This window comes from Chelonoidis abingdonii, chromosome 11 (assembly GCF_003597395.2).
Source record: "Chelonoidis abingdonii isolate Lonesome George chromosome 11, CheloAbing_2.0, whole genome shotgun sequence".
NCBI lineage: Eukaryota > Metazoa > Chordata > Testudines > Testudinidae > Chelonoidis > Chelonoidis abingdonii.
In genome coordinates this window covers 49998739-50008830 of record NC_133779.1, presented here as the reverse complement: position 1 = coordinate 50008830, position 10092 = coordinate 49998739, and the positions used below count along the sequence as shown (strand labels likewise).

The window sequence follows — 10092 nt, the reverse complement described above, 5'->3', positions numbered from 1 at the left end:
AGCAGGACCAGGAAAAACCCCTGAAAATTAAAGTGATAAATCACAATTTTAACACAGTTTTCATAAAACACAATGAGAGTGTTTATTGCCATTTTATTGATGCTAATACCATCTGACCTTATAAATCTCTGAAGTGTAGAAAATATTCCACATGAATTGCAGTCAGAAGAATGTCTTGTTATGGGCATCCAATTATAACACACGTATTCCATCAGAGACACACTCTATGCTGTTACCCAGACTGAGCCTTTTAGAAGCAAAGGAATTTTTTCCCCTCAGCTTTGCTCTGCTGGCACTAAGAGTAAGATTTTGAATAGGGTTATCGATATCTCTTGGTTCTCTTCTTTTGTCATGCATGTTGCCCCACAGATCTTTAAGAGGAAACAGAACATTTTCCTCCCCACGTGATAAAGTCTTTCATCAAGAGATCCATTAGCTGACAGGCATCTCTTTCACACTGCATCATCTATTCATTACTGAAGAAAGGCATCAGATGTCCCACCACATAGTTGGGGTGATTCTAGTCTGTCTTCACAGTAAGTATTTTAGCCCGATTTATTTCGTTCTTCTTTTCCACCATGCTAAAAACAATTAATTTTCTGCACAAGGACCTTCTGCAATTCCAAAAGGTGTTACTATCAACCTGGTGAGAGAGAAATTCACCTCTTTTTGTCCATCAACTGAAATCTTAAGAGAGATGATGAAATACTTTTTATTAAAACAACCTGAATGCCAGAGACAAACACCTTGAAAATAGTTTCTGATTAATATCCTGTAAAATCTACTTTTCCTTCATGCTGATGCATTACACAGGGGCTGATGTATTTTTCTGCAGATCAAAAAGAATTTGACATACAAGTTGCTAAGTTAATAAAAGACTTTCCCACGTACAATTTAGTAAGAAGTTTGTTACCATTGATTTGAGTAAACTTGAGTGGCAATGCGTAGCCTGGTGATTAGGACAGGGAACTAGAAATCTGTACCCCTTGGTTCTAAACTCTGATGTTGTTCTTACATTACATTAATTCCTGGACACATGCTATATGAATCTTAGAAATAGAGAAAAATTAAAATGAATCTTTAACAAAGTACATTTTGCTATTCTTCGATCGCCTGCTCTGTATAGTATATTGCAAAAGCTGAACCTTTTCCAGTGCTCACTGTATTAACACACTCCTTTCTTGCCCTGTATAGTGGCTGCCTCAGAAGAAGGGATACAAATCCTGCAAAGCCCAGCACAGTTGTGGAGGACCCCTGGCGAGACTGCACAGCTGGACTGTAGCCCTTCAGAAAAAGAATGGAGAGTTGTGTGGTACAAAGAACAGCAGAGTGGAAGTTTAAAATGGATTTTCCAGAGTTCTCAGTTTGCAACTTCAAATGGAAAATACTCGAGTAAAGTGGACCTTACGGCAAATATTTTCTCTCTTAATATCAATAATGTACAAAGAAATGACTCGGGGGTTTATTATTGTGGCCTCTCTGCCTCTGTGTATCTACAGCCCAACTTCGGGAATGGGACCAGACTAATTGTCACAGGTGAGTTTGCAGTGGGTCAAAATAGTGAAATCCCAATGGTAGCAGATGCTGTGAAAAACTCATCCTCTTTTTTTGCAAGGTTGTAACTGATCACCATTTCAGCATTAAGCCGTGGGTATTTGTGGGAAAAGGCAGCACAGTTCAGGCAGTAACCCAGGATATGGGGTAGGGAATTAGGGTACCTGGGCTCTGTTCCTGAATCACTAGGCACTTAGTGTGAAATTTTCAAAGACCCCAGGAGCCAATAGCTCTCATTTAGGTGCATAAATCAATGGCCACATTTTTTTAATGCTCCAACTGAAAATCAGCTTTTGAAAATCTGGAATAATTTGGAAAATCTGGCCTTTAATTTCTATGCATCTCATATTTCTCATCTCTATAATGGGGATAATAACTCTCCAGTGTGAAAGAACTTTGAGATTTATGCTGGAAAAGCACCATGTCTGTGCTAGGTGTACTTCCCTGCCTTCTAGGGTGAGATGTTACATTAGTATTCAGATTTCATATTCATACTTGCGATGATTCCTGCTGAAACTGCCTGAGCCTAAGACGTGGGTTATGTTTCAGCTGCCTGGCTATCCTTAAAGACTTTAATATTACTAAGTTCTTTTCCAGGCATTCACCAACCTTCATGAAATGATTCCATTCATGTGTTCATACAGGGGAACATTCAGCGTCTCAAGCAGCACAGTATGAATTGCACTTAATTCAATGTACATCTAGTGATATCTATATATGTCTGATCATGCTCTGTGCCAATATTCCAAAGAGTGCACATAAAAAGAAGGCAAGGAATTACTTAGGATGATACTAGAGGCTGTTCCTCAGACTAATGGCATGAATATAATAGTAAAATTTAGCCTGACTGTTATGTCTAATTAAGAAAGGTTCCTCTATCAGGCTTTTCATAACTAGATCTCAAAGCACCTTGGAAAGCTGACTAAGTATCATTTCCCTAATTTTTCAGTTGGGAAAACTGAGGCACAGAGAGGGGAAGTGAACTAATTGCCAAGCAGCAAAGAGTCCTGTGGCACCTTCTAGACTAACAGACTTTTTGGAGCATGAGCTTTTGTGGTGAATATCCACTTCGTCGGATGACATGCATCCGACGAAGTGGGTATTCACCCATGAAAGCTCATGCTCCATAACGTCTATTAGTCGCCACAGGACTCTCTGCTGCTTTTACAGATCCAGACTAACACAGCTACCTCTCTGATACTAATTGCCAAGGTCCCACAGGAAGTCAAAGACAAAGCCAGGAATAGAGCTCAGGCCTCCTGGCTCCCAATCTGGTGTCCTCACCACCAGACTGACCAGCTCGTCCTATATGATTTGTACCAAACCAAACATGCTGTCGGCACTCAGCAAATAATTCAGAATGGTTGTATCAGGACAAACTTCTGAGCAGTGACAGATCAGAGGATTCTCCCAAGGTGGATGCCCTGGAATCTAAGATATTGACAACTGGATAAGACAAAGCATTAGACATTTAAAACTTCTTGCACTGCCTGGGGCAGGGGCAGGAGCTGGGTAGGGACTAGCTGAGCTACCACTGACAGGTCTTCCCAGTCTCTATTTAAGGTGACTTAACTCTCTTTTAGATGCCTCCGAGCCAAGTCTTTCCATTCTGGTTCCCTCCACCCTGGAGGATGCTGAACTTCCCCCCGTCATTCCTTTACTCTGCCTGCTCTCTGATTTCACTCCTCCCTGGAGTGAAGTCCTCTGGGACACTGGTGAGGAGGCATCTGACAGTCAGACGGATGCTGGAGCCATAGATGGGAATGGGGTCTTTAGTGTTTGGAGCCTAATGACAATCCCTTCTGAGACATGGAATCAGGAGATGATCTGCACGTGTACAGCCAAGCAGAGCAGCACGGGGAGAAGCATCAATGCTACAGTCTCCAAGGAAACAGGTCCAGTATCAAGTCATCCAATCTAACCTGCCTTCCTGGGTATTTATCCTACACCCCTCACTGTGGTATCTGGGCCCCAAAAGTCAGCAACATCTACTGCAGGCTGGAGGAATAGACAGAATCAGTGAGGATGGCTCAGGGGAATGATAACTAATGGGAGTGAGGAGAGGTTTAGGAAACCACTGAGAGGGTACTTGAGCTGTGGGGCAGTTACAGCTTCTTCCTCTGTGACCCGCCTTTCTCACCTCCAGTCCTTCTGAAAACTTTCATTTTTATATGCTCGGTGGTGAGAGATGGGTTTCTGGTCAAGCAGCCTGAGCTTTCCCCTCCATTTGATCACAGCAAGGACACAGAAGTGTCACTTGAATGTCAGGAATGGCTTCCTTACAGCGAGATCTAACAAGTAATGAAACAGATGCCCAGGGGGAGGGCGGGAAGCTCCTGTAAACAGGACTGGACAAAGCACTAGTGAATATTACACAGGGAACAATCCTGCAGTGGCCAGGGGGGAGTTAGAGGGCACCCAGTGTAACAGAGTCATCTCCATCTCTGAAATTTTTGCTGACACTGCTATGTCTTAGTGTGGACACAGTTATATTGGGCTAAAGGTGCCTTACACCAGTACAGCTTATTTCAGTTCTGAGCCAGGAGCAGTTACGCCAGAAATGTTACAGTGGCAAAACTTTAAGTGCAGTCGAGCCCTTCACCAACCAAACAAATTCCAGGTGGCACAGATGGGTGTGTATGGCCTGCCGAATGGCCATTTCATTTCCTAACTGCCTCATCATTTGCCACAAACTTGTGCTGGGGTATTCTCACCACACAACTCTAAGGTGCACATATTAGAGGAATTATTGGAGGTAGAAAGGAAAGAAGAGAGACAGAATACCCCTGGCAGATCATTTTGCAAGGCCCCATGTCTCCTGGTCTTTTACACATCCCATGGCCTCCGCATACAGGGGTGCAGCATGCTACAGGGCACAGAGTAATGGGATGGAGCTTTGTGGAAAGGACCACCCTTTGCCCATGATCTTATGTGGGAGGTACAGATCAGGGGCCATCTGTTTTGATGGGAGTTTTCTGTACTCTGCAGAGAGAAGAGACACTGGAGACTGTAGGATTGTGTTCTATGCTGGGCTGCCCTGTATTTTCATCCTTCTCCTGATCCAGCTGTTGATCTTGCTCTGGAGAAAGTGCCCCGTCAGAGGTAACTCAGTCATAACTCTGACTGCTATGAAGCAGCCACTCATCACACATCCCTATAACTGTCCCTTTGTCTGTTTCATCCACCAGGGAGAGCTGTGCAAAGAGAGAATCCAATACCTATGAGGCAGATCCCACAGGTAAACTGCTTTATCAGCCTTTGGTACATCAGAAAGATACAGCATCTTAACAACAGGGGGGTAGAACCAGTGTCCTGGCCAATGTCCAACCCTAGTATCTACACATTGCCTCCTGAATTCTCATTTGAATTTATTCCCCTCTGCCCTCTTAGTGGAAGTGTCGTATAGGGTTATTGGAATGGAAGAACTGCTGGGTTCCACCCCAGAGGTGGCTACAGATCAGAAATGGAAAAATAGCACAGTGTATATTTCTGTAAAGGATCACCAGACCATCTAGTCTGACCTCTCATATATCACAGGCCTTTCACCTTGTTACCCTAATATTGAGTCTAATAGGCAGTGTCCTTGCGTATTTTGACTATAAACTCTTTGGGTCAGGAACTGTTTCTTTCCATGTGTGTGGAGAGCCCAGCACAACAGGGTCTTGGTCTCTGTTGGGGTGTCTAAGTGCTGCTCTAATACAAAGAATTAATATTAATATTGGCTCTTTCTTTTTTCTATTTCAGACTGAATATGCGGCTCTGACGTACAATAACAGAAATGCTCCTCGGTGACTGATGTAGTCTCACAAAAGTGGTTTATATTTTTTAAAAACAAGAGATGCAAAAAGAAAGAAAGAAAGAGAAAGTGAGAGAACTATGGAAAGCCTCATGTTTGTAATGTGCTATGATGTGATGTGAGTTTGTTTTAAATACAACCACTTCCATAGTCATTTCTCTTAACATATTGTGGGTAGAGATCTCCATTCTTGCAAAAAGCCATGTCATTGGTGCATTGCCTGCAGGTTTGTGGGACATTAGATTTACATCTCATCTCAAACACGCCACTTCCCGCACCATAATGCCCTATCTCAGAGCTCACTCACCCCTAGGGCACCTCCTCCAGGCTGCTCAAGGGACTGGCTCCTTCCAGCTCTGACACCTGCTTCCATCAGCTCACTCTCACTCCAGCCCCACTCGCTCCTTTGGACTCTGCACCTTTCCTCTTCATACCTTCGCCCTCTGGGCAGGTCACTGTGTGTTTCCCCCCCCTCCCAGGGTATCAAAGTGCCACAGAACTAACTGTCTCAGGCATTCCCCAAACCCACTGCCCTGACTGTGCCACTTCCCCAGTGGCTGGTAGGGAAACCCAGGCCCACCCTCAATGCCTGGGTCCAGATCATAGACCCTCAAATCAGCAGCCAAGATCTGCAACATCCCGCCTTGCTGGGGCTTTCCTGAATGTTTTCCTCCTCTGCCTCTTATCACACCCCCACCCTCCTGGGTAAACCCTTCCTTCAGGACCTGGATTCTCAGGGTTTCTTCTCCGCCTCTGGGTTTCTTCCTTTCCCTCTCTAATGCCCAGAGCGTGAGGGTATGTCTACACTGGCACGTTTCTACACAACAAGTTATACCACTTTTATTAAAGCACTGGAATTAAACCACTGTTGCATGTCCACACTGTGCTCCTTGTGACAGTGGAGCGCATCCAAATTAGCAGCTCTTGCAACGGCAAAGAGATCAGTGCATTGTGGTAGCTATCACACTGTGCAACTGGCCACAGGGTGCTTTGGGAAGGGTTTGCAATGCCTCATGGGGCAGGCACAGCGTCACGTGATGCAGGTTTCCCAATCCCATTGTTCCACGGGCATCCTACTACATTGCCAGCTGCTTTTCAACTGAAGGAGCAGGGGGAGGTGGGGGGGAGAGAGAGAGAGAGACAGAGCGTGTGTGTGTGTGAGAGAGAGGGGGAGAGATAGTATGTTTTGGGGCACAGAGCGTGTGTCAGTGTAACCCACACACTCTCTGGGTGTGGTGTTCTGTTCCATCTAGTGGCACCGAGAACACTTAAAGAGAGAGATAAAACGTGTCTGCTCTACAGCCTCAGCTAACAGGCAATTGGCTTTTAGCTCATGTGGTTGAGGCTCATACATTAAGCTCCAGAGGCCCTAGATTCAATCCCACCCACAGATGACCAGGGTCCGTCAGCGTCACATCAGCACGCTGTCTTGTAAGTTCAGACAGCAGCAGGAAGCAACCAGTCCTGAGGCAGGGGGAGGGGGAAACCCTGACATCAGCCCTCGCCTCTCTGCACAGCAATCTGTCTCTCTCTCATACACACACGCCTGCCTCTGTGTTCAACAGCAGGAGCATTCCACATTAATGGTTTGCTCTGTGTCTCAGAGCAGATCAGCACAGCATGCAAGGGCTGTCAGAAAAGGAGCTTTGAAAGGGGAGGGACGCATGTCTCCAGGGCAGTTTGAGTTCAAAACAATGAACAGAATGGCCACTTGAGGGATTATTGGACACTTCCAGAGGCCAATTGATAGCTTTCTGCGCTGTAATGCGTTTACACTGCCAATACAGCACTGGAGCCTCTGCGCTTTAAGGCTTACGACTCGCTGCAACTGAGGAGTTTCTGCACACTAAATGGCTTGGCAGTGTGTACATCTCAGGAGTTACACCGCAGAAAGCTGCTTTACTGCGCAGTAACTTGCCAGCATAGACAAGTCCTGACTGCAGCCTTCCTCACTGCAGCCCCACCTGGTCCTGCTCTGCTGGGCTCCATCATCATTCACCTAATTCCCCTAAATTGTGGCCTACCCACTTCATTAGCCCCTTGTCAGCCTCATTCCCCCCACACTAGTCTGGAAGGGTGAACACCCCATCATGCCCTCTGTCACCAGGATGGGCATTTGCTGCTGATTCAGAGCCATAGAACGTAGTTTCACAAACTGAGCAGGTGACACTACATCCCATACTAGAGGAGGTTTCTCATCCAAGTAATGACCCTCTGTAGAGGGAGCAATATAGACAGATTCCAGCCCAAGGCAGGTAGGGCATAAATGGTTTGACCCTGTTTGACATTTAGTAACATTAGACACTTCCAGGCAAGGTCAAGTAGCCAAACTCTGGTTGGACACAAAAATCAGTTACATTTTCAAACAGATTGTTAAGCTTTATTTAAAATTCCTCTATGCAAACTGAATGTCACTGGCACAGAAAATCTTGCTTTAAAAGTTCAGGAGGCTGCTGAAAAAGGAGTTTAGGATTAGACAGTTTTTATTGCACCCATGATGTCCTCTGAGTCCGCAGCTTTCACTCTTTTACTGAATTTCCCCACTGCTTTAGCAGAATTACAGGGGCATTAGAACTGTCTGCACCCAAAATTCACTGATTTTGAAAACCCAGAGAATGGCTTTGTGCAAATTAAAGTTGTTCTTAATCACTTACAGATGTTTTCTCACCAGTTTATATCCAGAGCCAGATTATCCTGTCACTTCAATGAGAGTTGTGCATTTACAGCTGATGGGCTACCTACGTCTCAGCTGTGTAATTTACATCACTGGTTACATCCCAATGGAATTTGTCCAAAGATTCGCTTGGGAGTTTCACCGGCTTATTTGAGTCAGAAGTTTGCCCGGTGTGATAACGCAAATGATGAGTGATAGGAATAGGGTGTTCAGCCATCAGATCAAAAGCAGTTCCAAGCACTGAGCCGGGCTGAATACAGCGCTTGTCTCTATGGAAGAGCTGCTTCGTTACAGGTGTGCAGGGAGGAATAAACATTCAATAAAAACAAAGAGAAGGAACTGGTAGAGCTGTTTTCAGCTTTTATGAGAAATCAGCCCAACTATTAATAGGGCTGCGACTGAGATATACTGTAACGATTCAGAATAACAAAATAACCATCAGGAAGGACCACAATGTAGAATAAGCAAGAGGTAGTTCAACACAGAACATCTGGTGGAGAGACAGCAGGTTTCAGGGCTTTCCTACAGGTCAGATTACTGCAAACAACTCTGGTTAAAGGTGCAATTGTGTAGGCGGCATCGTACCTGCTGCCTATTGCAAAGGATTTCCACCCAAAATGGCCCTTATTGAGGTAGCTAAGGGTACTGCAGCTGGCAGGGTTGTTCCCAGCTTGGGTAGACAGACATGCGCTAGCTTTGCTCAAACTTATGTGGTGAAAATAGCAGTGTGGCCACAGCAGAACGGGTGGTGGCTCAGGCCAGCTGTGCAAGTACATATCCGGGAGGGCAGTCTGAGCTGCCATCTGTGCAGTTGTGGCCACACTGCTATCTTTCAGTGTGCTGGCCTGAGCGGCTACCCTCCCAGCTGCAATGTAGACGTACCCTAAATGGGAGCTGGGCTCTGCTGGAAGTGTGGCCCCAGCTGTGGGTGATGAACAGCTGAAAAATGGGCTTCTCCCTCTGGCCTCATTTTTTTTCCCACCACTGCGCCTTATTGCTTGACAACATGATACTGAACAGCAATTTGGGACCAGATTCTCATCTGCTGTAAATCAGCATCGCTCCACTGACGCCAATGAACTGATGCGGACTTACATTAGTTGAGGATCTGGGTCATGAAGGATTTAAGTGAATCCTGAATGCTCACAGTGCAGCTCGCTTGAGAAATGAGAGCAGGAAATCCCCGTGGCTGGATTTCCAGAGCCCAGAACAGCTCAAGCTTTGTCATCTGCCTCCAAATGCTGCAGTTTCTGATCCTGCATTTTGCACACCCCAAGCTCCCATTGATATGAGTGGAATAGCACTGGGTGCACCAGGAACACAAGGTCTGGCCTTGTCAGCCCAGAGTTTGTGGGGCTGTAAGGTTCATCGTGGGTACACTGCAAACACTTCATGCAGCACAATACATCATGATTAATCCCAGGAGTGGGTGGCTTTGATACTTGTGCATATTCTTTGGCTCCCTTCTATGATAATAATTCCAGACATATCATGAGTAAATCCCAAAGCCCTTTACAAAGGAGGTCAGCAATGTTATCCCCATTTTATATATGGGGAAACTGAGCCACGGAGTGGGGAAGTGACTTACCCAAAATAACCCAGCAGAAGAGCTGGGAATAGAACCCACGTCTCTGTCCTGTGCTCTAGCCACTAGGCCACACTGCACAGCAGATAATTAGTGACTGATCTATTTTCTCAGTGACTCTGGTTTGTGCTGTAACATTTACTTTCTTTCACACTGCTAAATGGTAAATTCCAGTTTCTGCAGTTATTTCATGGACTGCTCTGCTTCACCTTTGCTCTAATCATCCCCTGGCTGCAGATGAATTGGGGGGAGCTGTTTACACCTCCTTCGTAACCGAACGCAGGGAGTGAGACCTGAAAAAGCAAACAACCCAAGCGCTTTGCTAGTGGAAAAAACAAAAGAAAAGTGGCAAAATAAGTGGGCTGAAAATGACCGCAGCAGAAAGTGCAGCTTTCCGAGCAGCCAGTTCTAATCTATTTTTAAACGATTGGCCCTTTGCAGCAAACATGAATGTTTGTCCTGGAGCCTGTGGTTTTTTAAGAT

At 45.5% G+C, this 10092-nt stretch overlaps 1 protein-coding gene across 1 annotated transcript; it reads left to right on the top strand.

Annotated features, from left to right (window-relative positions):
• Positions 1-479: 479 nt before the first annotated feature.
• Positions 480-5462, top strand: LOC116831877 (immunoglobulin gamma-1 heavy chain-like). The gene is made up of 6 exons (XM_032792220.2): positions 480-536; positions 1195-1536; positions 3138-3449; positions 4543-4656; positions 4743-4792; positions 5299-5462. Exons 1-6 carry the CDS (start codon positions 494-496, stop codon positions 5344-5346), a joined length of 909 nt encoding a protein of 302 aa, XP_032648111.1. The 5' UTR covers positions 480-493; the 3' UTR covers positions 5347-5462.
• The last annotated feature ends 4630 nt before the right edge of the window (positions 5463-10092 follow it).

Excerpts from the sequence above, each read along its gene's own strand:
- LOC116831877 (XM_032792220.2), top strand. The coding sequence starts at position 494 with ATGTCCCACCACATAGTTGGGGTGATTCTAGTCTGTCTTCACA. Across the intron at positions 537-1,194 it reads GATTCTAGTCTGTCTTCACA|TGGCTGCCTCAGAAGAAGGG; the intron begins GTAAGTATTTTA and ends TGCCCTGTATAG. Across the intron at positions 4,793-5,298 it reads CTATGAGGCAGATCCCACAG|ACTGAATATGCGGCTCTGAC; the intron begins GTAAACTGCTTT and ends TTTCTATTTCAG.